The sequence below is a fragment of the Myxocyprinus asiaticus genome, chromosome 44 (genome assembly GCF_019703515.2).
Source record: "Myxocyprinus asiaticus isolate MX2 ecotype Aquarium Trade chromosome 44, UBuf_Myxa_2, whole genome shotgun sequence".
Lineage (NCBI taxonomy): Eukaryota > Metazoa > Chordata > Actinopteri > Cypriniformes > Catostomidae > Myxocyprinus > Myxocyprinus asiaticus.
Genome location: NC_059387.1, coordinates 716,262 through 733,588, shown reverse-complemented (window position 1 = coordinate 733,588; position 17,327 = coordinate 716,262). Strand labels below are relative to the sequence as shown.

Genomic DNA, 17,327 nt, shown 5'->3' with positions numbered 1-17,327 from the left:
ACTTCGTGGGGGGCCGCTTTTACATTCACCTGATTTCTCTCTCCCTTCTGTCTTAACAGACAGATGCTTCAGACAGAGGGCTGGGGGCCGTTCTCTCGCAGGTGGTGGAGGGGGAGGAGCACCCGGTGCTGTACATTAGCCGCAAACTCTCGCTGAGGGAGACTAAGTACAGCACCATAGAAAAGGAGTGTCTCGCCATCAAGTGGGCAGTCCTCACTCTCCGGTACTACCTGTAGTACCTCTGCTCGGATCACGCCCCACTCCAATGGCTCCACCGCATGAAAGATACCAACGTGCGGATCACCCGTTGGTATCTGGCTCTTCAGCCATTTAAGTTCAAGGTGGTCCACAGACCGGGAGTGTAGATGGCTGTCGCCGACTTCCTCTCCAGAAATGGGGGGAGTGGTAGACAGGCCAGATGTCTCCCCGGCCTGAGTCAGGCGGTGGGGATATGTGGCAGCGGGGGCATGGTCAAGCGTCCGTCCAGAGAGGGAGAGAGCGGTAAGGGTGCTTGCACCTGAGCTAGATTATGTCTAACACCTGTCTCTAATTCCAGTGAGCATGGGGAGTGTGGCATATAAGCAAATTGAGAAAGAGAGAGAGCCTGGCACAAGGAAGTCCATGGTGTCTGTGAAGCTGACGAGTTTATGAGTGTTCGTATCTGTGAAGCTAATGAGTTTGTGAAACTATGTACCTGTGAAGCTAAAGAGTTTTGTGAAGCTGTAAGCATTGAAGTTGCCGATTAAAAGTCTTACCTGTGCCAGGAGAAGCCCATTTCCCTGTGTCCTCCTTTCTGCTGTGGACCCTTTTACATCAATCTTGGCCGCTAGCGGATTAGCAGCTAATTCCCTCTCTGATAACTCTGGATAATTGATCCGTGTCTCGATGTCCGACACTCTTGTAACCACCTCAGAGAATTTCTACTCCATGGTAGTGATCTATGTATTACAGCAAGATCCTCCAAGTCCACAACGACCTTCGCCAGTATTGCCGACATGCTCGACAATTGACACTGAATCTCTCCCGCCGTACCGTCCAATCTGCGGCCCTGTATGGGGTATCAGCTTGAGCACTTAAGTGTCTTTTAATGTCTCCAGAGCCTGAGGATTTTGAATTCTTTGACATATTGTCTTCATAGAATAGTTATGGAACAGGGTGTATAGAATCTCACAAAATGACACAAAAAAGTATTAAAAACTAGCAAAGTGCGCACAGCTCGCCGTTTTCACATCTGACTCTCACATGGCGCCATGCAACTCCTCAAGGGAGACAATTCTTAAACTCATATATATATTTGTGCCCAACCCTGATTATGTTTCAAACACCTACTTAAGTGTGTATTTCAAAAGGACCAAAGCAGATATGAAGCATGTGCAGTGGAGTCTAGGCCTGTGCCAGAGCCCAGTGTGTCTCTGATCACTCATGGATGTGGTGCAACTCCTGAAAGTGTCTTTGAAGTGCTCTATTCCTCCAAAGATTATCATACAGCTGCCTTTAAGTCTGGCCTATCTCTCACTCACTGTTTACAAACATCTCTGCTTGAAGTTAGCTGCAGATCATGAGGGCGTCAGCAGAAATATAGGGGTGACAGAGATATGGAGCGGCATCAGTCATTCATACACCCATATTAGTGCTGCTGAACAAAAGGAAGAGCAGACAGGTGCCCTGTCCCAAATGGCACCCTCCGACCTTGTGGTCTTCCTCTGAGTGCAGACCGATGGGGCACTAGTCAGCAAGTCCATGAGGGGGCATGATTGTAAAAGTGTGCATTTGGGACAGACTTCAAGACTTCAATCAGATGACGCATTTTTTACATTATGTTTTTATTTACATGCCATTTTACATATTATTATTTAAAAAAGTCATGGCATTGATAGTCAGGGTAAAGGAACACACTTTAACTATTGAATATTTGTTTTTAATTCAATAATTTTAAGCAACACCCTGACAATAAAGCATTAGATAATAAAGAACCTCTGAAAAACAAAATGCACATATGACTACAGCAACAAAACCCCATTGTTTTATATCTTTAGAGAACAAATAAACATTATTCAGACGCATGGATGGTTACAGCTTAGAACACAGTAAAATGTATAGAAAGAACATAGCACCATATATTCACAGAAATAGTTATAAAATACACAGCCAAACTTCTGCAGGTATAAATAGCACTGTTAGACCAAATGTTGTTATATCAATAAATATAAGCAATCTTACAAGCTAAAGCACTGTGCATTAAATTATTCTTTCCTGTCTTGATATTTTAGAGGCTCACAATAATTCTAAAATCCTCTTTGAAACAACAACAATAACAATAAATAGGAGTAATTCCAAATCTCTGGAAAATTAAATAAAACAAAGTTTTGAACAAGTTCTACACATCAGACTTCCACCGCATCGAGGGTGCAAAGGGGGCACTCGCGAGAACCCTTGCAAACGCTAAAATCACAAATGGGACACACTACAGAGTCGTAGACTTCACAAGCACGCGCAACTGAAGGCCACGAGACCGCAAGTCCACATGAAGTGCGCCATTTGGGACAGGGCCAGGGAAGGTGTCATCACCAACATTAACTCTTTACCACTCCTGACAATGGCATGTGATTTGAGAAAATGAACTCACCATAAATGCACTACTAGTAAAATTTTGGACACATTTGACCAAATCCTTTTGATGTAAAGATTTATTCTCAGGTTTATGCTTTGATCTAAATGTAGAGCTGTAATCTAGACAAAGTGTAGCTAATTTGCAGAAGTTCAATTCGAAGATAATTCCCATACCTACATTTGTGTTTAGATAATACTATTATTCTAAAATGTGAATAGTAACTATTAAGAATGAGTATCTTATTCTAAAATTTTGATTGGTGGTGTAGTTCTTTTTAGCCATGAAACTGTAAGTAAAATTATATTTTTGTCCCTATGCCAATGCAATTATTCAGCTGTTTTTCCCTTGCATATTTGCAAGCACAGCTGGAATCTGTGTGCACAAAACTCCATAGAAAACTGTTCTGCACAATTGCTCACTTGATGATTTCAGCTACCAATAAGAGTGCCATACTCTTAACTCCATTTAAAACATTGTACAATTAAAATCCCTTCCGCAGGTTTTCCCATCTATATTTGCGCAGAAAATGGTCCACAGATTCCATCTGGGCTTGCTTATTTGTGACAAACAGCACGTCATTGTGTCACTCGCAGCATCCAGCGTATCATGACCTATGTTGGGTGTAACCTGATTATAAAGTAATTATTTTGCCTACTGTAATCTAATTGCTTTTTGTTCAAAAGTAGCATAAAATTTGTAATCAGATTACTGACTTAAGTACAATACTTGGATTACACATTTCCAAATAATATTATGTTCAGTACATTTTAAACATGAATTATGTTTATGTATTTCAGTTTGTTTTTCCTGTGACAGTTGAAAAATGTATAGACCTTATAAACAGACATTACTTTGAATTTGTTGAGCAGAAAACACTTCTGTGAAATGTGTTTCAGAAGTAACAAAATTAGTAAAGTGATTGCTGATTACAATTTTAGAGAAATTAGTAATCTGTAATGGAATACTTTGAGTAACCCAATACTGCTCATGACAAACTGGTAGCCTATTATTTGTATTAGTAAACCAGGTGGTAAAACGGTTTATTGTAGGAGTTAACTTTTATTCACATTTAGGCAAAGCAATCAATCAGAATTTCAAATCAATAGCAGGCATCACATTGAAGGTAGCTTCCTATCCAGCATTTTTCTTATCCAAGAAATTTGGTTAATTATTCTGCATTTATTTATTCAATACACATGACTCAAGTCATTAACCTGTAGGTCATACAATCACCTCATGTTGTTACAAACATTTTTCTTTTACAGAACACAAAAGTAATTGTTTTTATTCTCACATAAGTGATTATGTGACACACACACACACACACACACACACACACACACACACACACACACACACACACACCTACCTTACCATGTATGTCCTGTGCTGTAAATTAGTAAGCAGTCGGTTGCATTTCCGGCAAGTGTGGCAAAAATCTGCTGTCAGTGACTAGAATGAGAATAACATCAAAATACTGTATGGAATTAACTATTACACACGATGTACAGCAGAACAGAATCCTAATGTAATTTTATAACATCAGCATTTATAGTAAAATAGTTTAGTTTCATTCACTTGCCGTGTGTTGTTTTGAAGAAACCATTATAAAATCTGCTTCTTTACCGAGAGCGTTAGTGATGCAGTGTTACTCGTTTCCAACCTCCATTCATATTTATCTGCGAAACCTCCGATGCTGCATTTATTTCCTACAGTGATATTTCATAAGTCATACTGAATGCCAGATCTGCGCGTTTATTACTCTGAATTTGTCTCCCTCTCTCTTCTGATTGTGTGTAAATTGTATTGTAGCCGTGACGAAGTGGACTGTTGGTTTCGTTTCAGCGACTAATCTTATTCATTCTGCTTGTGCAACAGTGTGATGAAACGATGGCAAAGCGTAACAAAAGGGTAAAACTATGCGTTTATGAAACTAATGAATTATGAGATCTTTGTTTTGGTGCCTTTTTGCAAGGAAAAGTCCACATATTACACTTCTTGCTATTCCGAAGAGGGGGAAAATACACACACCATAATATATATATATATAGCCATCCTAGAAAAACATTTGTTGTCCGAAATGAAAGTGAAATGACTTATTTGTGGAAAAACTTGAAGACCGTGTGGATGAAAATAGAATAGAGAGCAACATTCGCTTCTTCAGCAGTCTGGCCGGGTTTGTTGGACTTTATTCTTCAAATTAATTTTACTCAGTGTAACGAACGATAGTGGAGACAAACCGACATAAAAGCGGAGGAACAATTCAAAGGATTCATTAACAGTAATGAGCAGTCATTGGGTTGAGGAATGTTGAAAATCCCGACAATGGCTGTAGCAGCAGGAAGCGATCTTAGATGGCATGCGCGTCGTAGTCGCGCAAAGGGCAATCCGTGAAGAGCGTGTTCGTTGTGGAAATCAGGAACAGATTCGTAGAATCCAACGTTGAAGCTAGTGAGATGCAGAACAAGATCCAGCAGAGATGAGCGAACTTAACTCCTGACACACGGGCAGAGATGAAGTATCCTCAGTGGAAGACCAGCTGACACGCTGCAATACTGGAAGGCAACCACACACCCGACACGCAGGCAGGCAGCCAACAGATACACGAGACAGGACCAACTAAGCAGACAGAGCGAGGTTAATACTCAACATCAAACAACAATCTAGCAAAGATACTGAGAACACGACAGGCTGAAGAAGAGAGTGAATTCGTGGAAAACAGGTGTTGATCCGCATGCTAATTAGTGTCATGATCAGCATTTCCCCGTGAACAAACAATGTTCCCATGGAAACGCCGATCATGCATGCCGGCCGCGCTTGCGAGATATGAGGGAGAGAAAATGACAAAACAAACCCACAAACTCACCGGAGCCCTGACACATAAAGTATATATAAAAAAATATAAATAAAAAGCAACTTCAAAAATTATAAGCCATGAACCAAACCAACCAGCTCCAACATGAATCACAACATTATAGCATTTTATTTTAAGCAACAACAACAACAACAACAACAAAAGTGTCTGAATATTGGAAGACAGCAGCAGGAGTGAGAGGGGTAGCAAAGCAAAAGCATAGTTTGCTGCATGACAAAATATAGACCTGTGATGTCAAAATAATTTTTCAATGAGAGGTTGCGAGGGGAAGGGACAACGGGTGCAATCCATTACTCTGGCCGAACATTGAGAGCTTGACTTGAGCTGCCTCTGCACACAGCACCGCATGCTAGAGAACGCTGCAACACGAAAACTCATGTAGATCCACAATGTGCTCAAAGCAAATTCATTTAAAGATTTATTTATTTTGTAACAGAGATGCACATTGTGGGCATTACACAGAAAACACATAGTAAAGATATAATAGTTTGGTCAAATGTGACATTTTGGATGGGATGGAGGGTGCTGTGGTTGAAGTGAGGCCCCCTTGAGAACTAAGGCAGGTACTACTCATCCCTTGAATAATATAAAACTACTCACTGACTATAAGTATGCTATCAAATATTTAAAGTTTATTGGAGAATATTCCGATTTATTCAGATATATAAGACAGAGACCAAGCTACCTACAGTAATTCGCAATTTTTTAATGGGAGTGAGGAGTCGCTGTTGAGCTCTTTTGCTGTGATTTTCATTTCCATGTTCACATCAACTTTTCTGATTGGAGGAACTAACTTTAGGATTATGGGTATTGTAGTTCTTCACTGGGAACTCTGCTATTAAAATGCTTTTTTTAAAATGAAGGTGAAATCACCCTATTTTCGCTTAACAGCAATTTGGCACTTGCCGCATTTGTAGCTTGGCGAGTGTTAATTTTGGACCCACAGAATGTTTGTGGATGGGCAAAACTAAGTAAGATAAATGAGAAAAGTGTTTGAGTGTTTTTGTGTTGACTGCATGTCTGGAAATGTAATGCATTCTCAGGTAAGTTTTTTTCTTGTTTTTCTCCATTCAAGCACACATGCACACACATAATTTACACTCAAATAATTATTCACAGACTAAATCATCTACAGTAAATAGAACATCTGAAAAGAACTAGCTGGAGTGTGTGTTCGTTTATTCCTGTGTGTGTAAAGTGGTTGTGAGGAGAGATGCTGTCAGCAACAAGTATTACAGTATCTCTCTCTCTCTCTCTCTCTGTCAATATCCTACTGCATTTTTACAGTCTCCTTCTTTTTACATGTCTGTTTTCTCTCTGTTGCTTGTTGTCTCTTGTGATGTCAGATATTTTATCTGTGTGTTTAATTGTATCTCTTTCTGTCTGTCTAGTGGTTGGAGGTCTGTAGCCTGTCTAGGCACCTCTCTTGGGCTTTATGATGACAAACCTGCCAATTAATTGTCTGTGATTATTCTTGATCCCTTCTGACAGCAGAATATTCTTCACTGGACTCTGTAGGCTTGAGAAGTGTGTCTCTCATTCTCTCTGATGTCTTAAAAGCTCTCAGCCATAAAACCCATGATTATATGCTTTAATGTCATGTTTTGGACTTCCTATTAGGACATGCTAAACAAACAGATACAGTATTTTTGAAAAGAGGTCTATATCAAAGCTTAAGAGGTTTTAAGACTTTTTTTTATCTCAAATGTAATAATGCATTATGACTATCATTCTTAAATCTCTTAAAGATGACTAATATGAGTAGTGACTCGTCTGTTATAAATAAAAATGTCTGTTGTAGACTATATATCACACTCTACAAGCTCTCAGTTATAAAGAGAGACCTTTTTTAATGAACAGAACAAAGAAACAATTCTTACCCCAATTCTCACTTGACACACTGTTTTTTTTATGTCTTTCTAAGACAACAGCTAGTCACCAATCATGGCTTTCAAACACATTACTCGTGTATCTGCAAATGTACTCAACACTGATTTCACTGTATTTCATTAATATAGATCAAAGATTTACACAAAAATACACCAGGAATCTACAATGACTTTTAAACTAAAGACATGTAAACAGATCAAACACTGAATATAAATAACAACACATTTTTATGGCCAGAAACATACTTTACAAAATATGTGACCACAGACGTGAATGTTTGGCCATCATATCATAAGCTTGCAGTCCTGTTGTACATTGCGCTCATGCGTTGCTGTGGTGGTGGCAAACTTCAGTACTCAAGGGGGCTGTAAATGTCTGTGTTATTAAACCGGATGTGTTATTATTTAGGTAGTTATTTTGACAGTTGAAGTAATAGTGGATTTATTAATCTCGATTCTTTTGAATCTGTTCACCAAAACGATTTGTTAATTCACTTATTTATTGACATTGACCATTTCTGTGGTAGTAGATGGTGACAAATGAGCATCATTTATGTGTTTTGAGTGAGTCATTGAACCAAAAGCACTGAGTCGTTCATGACTGAAACAAGTCTAATTATTCTTTATTAAAATTTTCGCTTCTACAAATCTACTAAGAGATTTCAGCTGTGTTTTTAAGCATCATAAGCGTTTCCCCCACAAATTACAACAAAGCATAGGCCTATTTAGGCCTATTTATGATTTTATTAATAGCTGAGCATGACTTTAATCAAGCTACTATATAAAAATAGACAACAAAAATAGCAAAAAATAAGTAAATAAGTTTCAATAACATCCTAATATCATTTTAATGCATGGTCATCAGTCACATTTATAATTCATTCAGGCCCTTTCTCTTCTTGTTGAACGAGATTGCCTAACTTAATGTACGACATACCTCATCTCATTCATTCAGTCAACAGATCCTCGTTCACAAACTAGAGGAGATGTGTTATATGTTCAGTTCTGCAATCTCAGATTCATTACTACCATTCAGCAACAAGTGCACCAGTACATTCAGCTCATTCACCACCAATATATCTAATTTCGTTTCAAGTCACCGCCTGGTTCAGTGAAGGTGTGTATTCATTCAGAGGGTCAAACAAATAAATATCCTTTACAGCTCGCACTCAAATGCTATAGTCAATCTTTACATGCAAGAAAAGCCACCAAAGCAGTCACTTGATACTAGAGCTCATTGTCTTTGAAAGGGAGAGACTTCAGTCAGTGTACCAGAAATGAGAATCAGTGTAAGTTAAAGAGAACAATTTGTTAACTTAAAAACTTGCTCAACAACACTGATTTGTTCATCGACTAAAGAAAACTGTTAACTAATTCTAAATTAACTAACTTGCTCAGCAAGTCTTCAAAATGTTGCTCCACCATGACAGTAGTTGACCTAAAACGAAAAGAAAAAGGAAAAAAATTTCAAATAAGAATAATTTGTGCTAATGCTGCCCCTTGAGGCCAAGCTGAGAATCAAACTTGTGCTTGCATTGCATTATGAATTGCAGGTCAGAGTGCAATGATACATGAAATCAAGCTTGCATAGCTTGAAGAGTTTGCATTCATGTATTTGCATAGAGTAAGTTTCAGGTCTATATTTAAAGTCTGACACATCTTGCCATGGGGTTTTGTCTACTGTCATCTATTCATTTCTCATTGCAGTCCTTCAATATTCTCCACTTTCATACCTAAATGGATGTGACATCCGTTCAGGGTAACTATTTGAGCTGTAGCTGCTGTAGCGATAGCCCTCAAAGTTTTCTGCCCTCTCAGTTTTAGCTGGGAGAGTGTCCTGGTATGACAGGGCAGATTTTATCACTCCGGAATCCTCAGGAATCTTCAGGTCAGAGTAGGGAGAGTTGGGAGTTGCCTCTTCCAAGACTGAGTTACAGTTAGACAGGCATTTTACGTCATAGATGTTCTCTCCATGCTTGACGACAGATGGCTTGGGGCATGGCTGGTACGACACTTTTGTAGTTGTGGTTATTATGGTCTGGAGAGCTGCCGGGGTAGCGGAAGTGGGTCCTGTGTACCTACACGGGTAGTCGCTGTTGTAGTAGTGGTGGTTGCCATTGGTCGGCAGCTGAGGGTAGTCTACTCGCTCCCCGTAAACACCTTTACTAAGAATCTGCTTCCAGCTGTGATGTTTTCCCGTGGTGTCTGCGTAGCTCCGCTCGTGGGTGGCTAATGGGCTCGTGCCATGAGAGACCCCACTTAGACAGGGCCCAGATTTATTAGGTTCCGTCTCAGATTGTGGGTTAGTAGGGTCCTTGTACAGTGCTGCTGGATAAGGGCTTGAGCCAAGGTATCCTGGGACTGCAAAATCATAGCCACAAGGGGGGCGAGTCATATACAGACGGTGGTTGGCAGGCTTCTGCAGTGAGCCTGGGGCATCGGCCATGGCCGCAGCGGCATGTGTGTCGTAGGGGAACTTGTAGGGCTCTGGGTTCTGGAACGGAGGGTAGTGTTGGGTCTGGATTGGGAAGTTGGACTCTGCAATGATGCTGAAGCGGTCTGGACCCTCCATGGTGAGCTGGTGGATATTTGGGAAGGCCATGTCATGGTAGCGCCCAGGCTGATGACAACAGAAAACAAAGTTTTATTGATCTGCAAATTACTTTTTACACAGAGACTCCAATTGCCAGAGAGAGCTTGACGTCTCCAAGAACCCCAGCTAAAGTAATCCTCTCTAGATCATGACTAAACAACATGTTTTTAGAATGTAGAGGTTTATGATGTTATATGTCAATGTCTTCATTATTCTGACAAATATTTTTTTTTTTTTACACGAAATAAATCTTTTCAATTTACAACAAAATCTAACATAGTTAAACTTGATCAGGTATATCGATCTTCTGTGGTCTGACATGCTATAATTCATCTTATAACTATTTTCAAAAGATATTTTGAAACATGCAGTTTTATAACCTCATACTGTATTAACTAAAAGACTACATGGGATATTTGTAGAATTAATTTTTTAATTCACATCAAAGGACCATCTAAAATGAAGTAGAGAAGGCCAAAAGGTAAATTAAAAATTGGTGAATAACCTTAAAGAAATAGTGGCCGGTTACAAATACACACCGATATGTACATTTTTATTGATTCATATATACATCACAAAGAAAAACCCAACACATATACAATGAATCAACATTTCACATTTAAACCCCACTAATATCCCTCCCCATTCACCAACCCCACCCTGACCCCCAACGAACACCCCTGTGGTCCCACATAATAACACACACACACAACCAAAAAAAAAGAAAATATAATAAACATGCATAATTAAACTAAACTACACTCTCCACATCCCCTCCCCAAGAGTCCCCCCAAAAAACTAAATAATTGCCCCATTTTTTAACAACTAAGTCCCAAATCCCCAGCCTTCTACTTACCACTTCCTTGAAAGCAGCCACCCTCCCCATTTCCACACACCACTCCGAAAAAGAGGGCGCTACATCTGACTTCCATCCCCTTAAATTTATTTGCCTGCCGATCATGAGACTGGTCAGAACCCAATTTTTTATGTGATTATCCCCCAAATTTATGACCGACCCAAAATACAGAGTCTAGGACAAAGTAAATTTGAGTGCTCAAAACATCACACATACAACTCTGAACTTTCAACCAAAATTCTTGAATCTAAGCACACCCCCAAAAAACATGGATTGTGTCTCCATCTTCTGATTGGCATCGCCAGCAGGTGGGTGTGTCTTTAAGACCAAACTTATATAATCTAGAAGGGGTCCAATAGAATCTATGTAAAATTTTGAATTGCATAAGGTGCACCCTTGCATCTCTAGATGCAGACTTGATGTTTTTTAGAATCCTAGCCCACACTTCCTCCTCCAATACCAAGTTTAAATCTTTCTCCCATAATCTGATTTATAGCACTGATTTAAAAAGATTTAGACCAATTGACTCTGTATCCTGAGAATTTAGAAAAGGAATTAATAATTCTGTGAAGGCAAGGCATAGATCTAGTAGGGTCGGTGACAAATAACAAAATATCATCTGCGTAAAGCAAAAGCTTATGCGCCATACCTCCTGCCACCACCCCTGGAAATTCATCTTCCCTTCTTATTCTTATTGGTTCCAGGGCAAGACAGAACAATAATGGGGAAAGAGGGCAACCCTACTGGGTGCCCCTATTCAGAGAAAAATAATCAGAAATTAATCCATTCGTTTGTACCGCCCGCTACCGGGTGTCTACAAAGTTACTTAATCCAACCAATAAAAGTTTTCCCGAACCCGTATATTTCCAAAATCTTAAAAAGATAATCCCATTCTACCATATCAAACGCCTTTTTGCCGTCAAGTAAAATGGCAGCGACCAGAGTCTGATCATTCACCACTGACCACATGATATTGATGAAACGCCTAAAATTATCAGAAGAGCTACGACCCCGAATAAACCCCACCTGATCTATATGTATAAGAGATGTCCTAACTTTACTTAATCAGTTAGCCAGAACTTTTGACAGTATTTTAACTTTTAGCTGGATCAGGGAAATTGGACGGTAACTCTTACCCTCTCTTGGATCTTTGTCTTTTTTTAAGAATCAGACTGATCCGGGCTTGTGTCATGGTTGGTGGAAGCTTTCCATTCTTTAATGATTCAGTATAAACTTCTAACAAAAGTGGAGCCAGCTCTGTAGCATAAGGTCTAAAAAACTCGGCGGCAAAGCCATCTGGCCCTGGAGCCTTGCCTTAATTACCTTGCTAAACTTCTCCAAGGTTATCTCAGAATCAAGAGAGATTTTTGCTCTGTCATCAGTTTAGGGAGTTCTAATGGTTCCACAAAATTTATAATATCCTTATCAGTAGACGAAGACGTGGAACTATAAAGATCAAGATAGAATTCTTTAAAAGCATTATTAATATGAATGGCTGAGGTAAATATTTCACCACCAGCAGATTTCACTGAGGAAATGGTAGCAAAAGACTCTCTCTGCTTTATATATCTATCCAAAAGCTTCCCTGCGTTGTCCCCCTGACTCAAAGTATGACTGTCTTGCCCTGAATAGACCTGAAATAGTATTATATCTATATTTCAAACGGGTTAATTCTCTGAGGCCATCAGACGACATTCGGCACTTCAGCTCTGCCTCTGCACTTTTAATATTTCCTTCCAACTCCATGAGTTCTCGTGCTTTGGACTTTTTGATGAATGAGGCATACTGTATGATCCGACCCCAAAGAACAGCTTTAAGTGCCTCCCAATTCGGACGTTGTTTTGCCAGCTATGATTCTCCAAGTCCTCCAGTTTTTCCAAAACGCGTTGCAAGTCCATCTTGGTCGCTAGCGGATTAGCAGCTAATTCCTTCTCTGAAGACTCCAGATAATCGATCCGTCTCTCGACATCCGACAATCTTGTAACCAACTCAGATAATTTCATCTCCATGGAAGTAATCTATCGACGTATTACAGCAAGATCTTCCAAATCTGCAACAACTTCCGTCAGCTTTGCTGACACATTCATCAATTCACGCCGGATTTCTTTCAGTTCACCGTCCGAATTGAGTCCGGGGCTTCCTGCCTTTTGCTCTGGGGAATCAGCCTGAGCACGTAAGTGTCTTTTAATATCTCCAGAGCCCGAGGATTTAGAATTTTTTGACATATTGTCTTCCTAGAACAGTTAAGAATCAGGGTGTATTGAATCACACCGGTTTATGACACAAATAGTAATAAAATTTGCAAAGTGCGCAGAGCTCGCCGTTCACACGTCTGCTCCTCGCATGCTGTCACATGACCTCTTCGATACGTACATTTTAACATAAAATCTTGGTGTTGAATAAAAAAAAAAATAATAAATTAAATTCATGGATATGTCACATACTGTACATTTACAGTCTTTACACACTACCAGCCAAACTTTGGACACACAAACTCATTCTTTATTATTACAGTTTTTCCAGAATTTACAATAACATTGAAGTTATCAAATGTATTAAATAACAAATGAAAGTATGGGTAATATTATGGAGTGACTAAAAAAATAGTGCCCATGTACTGTATGCTGGACACTTGTTGGCTGCTTGTCCTTCACTATCTGGTCCAAAAGGTGCAATACTATCTGTAACTTTTTTTGCCTACAAAACTAATTTCAAGCATGTAAGCATAGACCTTTTTAAGGTTTTTAAGATCATGTGAAATGTTTTTGTGAAGTATGTCCTTACACATGACTGTATGGAATGAATTTGTCTGTGGTGGTTGCCATGATGTACATACAAAAGTTGAATATAACAGGCTTTTGCCTTGCCAAATTCTTGAATTATACTTGAATCGTGTTTGTGTTTGTGTTTGTGTTTGTGTGTGTGTGTGTGTGTGTGTGTGTGTGTGTGTGTGTGTGTGTTACCTCTGGCTCCACCAGTCTTCTTTTCTGTGAGAAGTGAGGTGAAGACAACCGTCTCTTTACTGCACTCCTTCTTGCCTCTGTTTCAGACTTACTCTCTGGTCTGGGGTGGTCATGGACTCCTTTAGCCTTAAAAATAGACATTACAGAGAGAATGAAACATCTAACAATGCCATAAAACCCAAGAAATGTAACCATTTAAATAGATAACTATATTTTAAAATAAGTATACACAGTTCTATTGTATAGTTACATTAATCTGTGCAATTCATTTTAAATCTGTTTTCATTTTGCTTTTGTAAAAAGTTAATACTAGTCAATACCATAAGACATTATTTCTATGTGGTCTGACCCTTAAAATTACTTTTGTTGGTGTAACCTAATGTAGTCAGGTTGACTCGGTCATATGAAATAATCATTTTGACTTAAAATCTGTCAATATAGATGTTTTAGTATATTTTTATTATTTGACAAAACATTTAGCAGTGTATGATAATATGTTAAACTAATGACAACCCAATGTCATTTGCATGGAAAACAATATAGAATGCATTGAATGCACTAAGCAATTATTATATTGAAAAATAGTTATGCTTGTTTGGTATTTGTTTGGGAGGATTTAAGCATTTGAAGTTATCACTGTGATATATATATATTTTTTTTTTTTTTTTTTTTTGCCTTGCAGCAGTACACCAAACCAATAACCTCACTTACTGTATTAACCAGTACTCAATGTCTTCAATACAATTACATGTACCTGGAAAAAAATGGCCTTTCCGTCAACTCTCCAAAAATTGGTGACTGGATATCCACTGTGACCTCGGCACGGAATCAACTCTAGAGCTGAGTTACAGTTCGGGCAAAGCTTTTCTATGAAACAAGGCAGAAATTTTAACCTTTTCTTTTCATCATCATCATCATCATCAATACATGCTTTCACATGTTACAAAGCTTGTTTAAAGCAGCTTTTTTTCAAGAAATGCTATGGGACATTACACTTCACAATTCAGTTCAAACAAAAGGTCAAGTGTTCTCTAACTGAGCCAAAGACTCAAGAGTGAGAGAGTCAAACTCTCTCCTGATAGAACAGGGTAATTCAGTGAACCGCAGTGGATGTGTTCTGGGAGTTTGACATTCTCAGTGCCTATACAGGAAGGTCCATTAACAGAGGTCACTGCATTAAAGACTACACGCATAAATATTAAGGTTCCTAAAAGCATTTTAGAGCTTGATGAACATCCCATGATGCCATGAGAGATCCTTTATGTTTTTTTTTCTAGTACCTCAAAGAAACCAAGAGTGCCTTGATTTTTCTTCTGTAAACAGATGAAACCAATACAGTCTTCTGAAAAAACTAGCATCAAAAACGTTTTTAATCATTAAGGAATAGTACTGTGTGGCCAATTCAAGAACTTTACAGCAGTAAACTTAAAGAGAAGAGGGTCTTTGGTAATACAAAAACCTTTTATTTTTAAGAATGTTTGTGAAGATATTTTAAACTTTCTTGCAGGCACCTACAGTACTTGCCACACTGTTATAAAACAAGCCTGTTTTTTAAGATCTGTTTTTTCTTAGCAGACCTGTTTCTAACATGATGAACTTGTCTAGTAGATGCTGCTTGACTGGAGGAAAAGTTGGTGAACTCACTCTGTTGTTTCTGTCGAGCTTTATCACAGATGGCCGGTCTCAGCTGAAGTTTGGTCCCATCTGGGAGAGAGCAGTTCCGTGAACATACCACCACACCAAGACAAGACTTCTTCAGGATCTGACAGTTGTGATTATTTGTGTTTCTCATGGCCCATCCGCTTAGGTGTCTCTGTGCATTTTTATCCTCACTGCTGTAGATATAACGCACATATCCATCCGTCCACTCCTGGAACACATCATACTGCTTTGTGTCCTGGAAAAAAAGTCATTTTTATTAACATATTCAGATGTTTTGTTTGCTATTCATGCAATTTAAGCCTGCCAGAATAATGGAGTGATATGAAATAGTATAGACTGTATAAAAATGTATATGTTGTAAATATTCATTTCTGTGTGTGCAATGGAAAATAAATTCAAATATTTACATGTTTTCATATTTTATTCACTTTCTTTAAATATACTTATATGCTTAATTTTTTTAGGCTTTATAACAACCATTATTATGTTATAAGCATTAAAGTAAGAAAGGTTAAAAGAAAGCAAATAGAATATAAAAAAAAAATTAAAGATTTGAATTTATTGAACATTGCATTAATATATATATTAAATAATTTAACTGGTTTAATTCAACACAACAATATTATGTAGTATGTCTGAATCCAGCTGACTACATTACCAACATATTTTTTAAGGGACAGATAAGGTAGTCTATACAGACATATGATATATGGCCATATTATTATAGTTAATATATTTGAACGTATATGTACATATTCAAATTAAATTTGTATTTGGGAAAATAAATGTTATGAAAACGTAAAAAGTTATGACTTTTTTTTTTTTAGTATTTTGAAATATGTATCGCATATTGGGAAATACAAGTATACTTGCCTAAAGGCTATGCGAATTTTATATCAGTGAAACCCATATATAAACATATGTTCTATATGTGTTTTATATATATTGCCATATATCAAATTTCTGTAAAGGAGAAATATATTTTAAAAGGCGCTCGTAACCTAAAGGATTATCTTTAGGTTACAAGCGCCTTTTTAAACATTTTATTAATATTTAAATATGCCAAAAAATGCATGAGATTTAACTTTATAAATATATAAAGTTAAATCATTACCTGTGGAAGTTTGGAGTCGTTTATATCCCAAGTCAACTTCATCCCGAAAGAACACACACAGTCCGAGCTGTCAAATTGATCTGAGGATTTTGACATGATATTTCTCAGATCTGGATCACAGAAACCCTCAGAATCAAAAATCAAGACTCTAGATCAGTTCGTAGAATTGATAATACATCCCCCAGTCACGTCCTATACTTCCAAAACTGTCTTTCTTTTCTCCTGTTAAAATCCACGTTCGTCTAAGCCCGTCCAGGTGCGCTTCACACAGGTAATGGTTTCAGGTAAACGTTGCTGTGTCTATGTAAAGAAGGAGGCTGGGTTTACACACACACACACACACACACACACACACACACACATATACACAAACACGGACTAGCTCAAACACTGCGTACTTTCACTGTACATGATCCGTGCGATTCATCTCCACTAACTTTACTTTACTCCACTAACACTTCACTTTAACTTCACAGTTCAACAAAACCGCGGAACGAACGAAAGCGCTATGTTTGACTAGAGACAGCAGAGGCACAGACCGACACCGCTTGGGGTAAATAAATGTTCCTTACGTGTCCCAGATTTTATCTTTGCGTTTGCAGTTTTAAGGGGAAAATGACGGTGTCTTTTCAAACTGAACCCGACGGTGTGGTATTTCACGTGTAGTCAGCTAAATTTATGCGAGCAACTTTGAGTGGTACTGAGCAGCGGTTGCTGGTCACAGAACAGGACTGGTCCAGTCGGTGGAGTAATGTGATCTACCG

The 17,327-nt window shown here is 38.5% G+C and overlaps 1 protein-coding gene across 1 annotated transcript; it reads right to left on the bottom strand.

Moving 5' to 3' along the window:
- Positions 1-7,322: 7,322 nt before the first annotated feature.
- Positions 7,323-17,208, bottom strand: gcm2 (glial cells missing transcription factor 2). The gene is made up of 5 exons (XM_051686577.1): positions 16,564-17,208; positions 15,432-15,684; positions 14,542-14,654; positions 13,788-13,913; positions 7,323-9,995 (listed from the first exon to the last, which is right to left on the bottom strand). The coding sequence occupies exons 1-5, from the start codon at positions 16,657-16,659 to the stop codon at positions 9,087-9,089; spliced, it is 1,497 nt and encodes a 498-aa protein (XP_051542537.1). The 5' UTR covers positions 16,660-17,208; the 3' UTR covers positions 7,323-9,086.
- Between the last annotated feature and the right edge of the window lie 119 nt (positions 17,209-17,327).

Bases quoted from the DNA above. Each gene is read 5' to 3' on its own strand.
- gcm2 (XM_051686577.1), bottom strand. From the start codon at position 16,659: ATGTCAAAATCCTCAGATCAATTTGACAGCTCGGACTGTGTGTGTTCT. The intron at 14,655-15,431 runs GTGAGTTCACCA...CTTGTTTCATAG, and splicing joins AGCTCGACAGAAACAACAGA to AAAAGCTTTGCCCGAACTGT. The intron at 13,914-14,541 runs GTACATGTAATT...TCTATTTTTAAG, and splicing joins GAAAGGCCATTTTTTTCCAG to GCTAAAGGAGTCCATGACCA.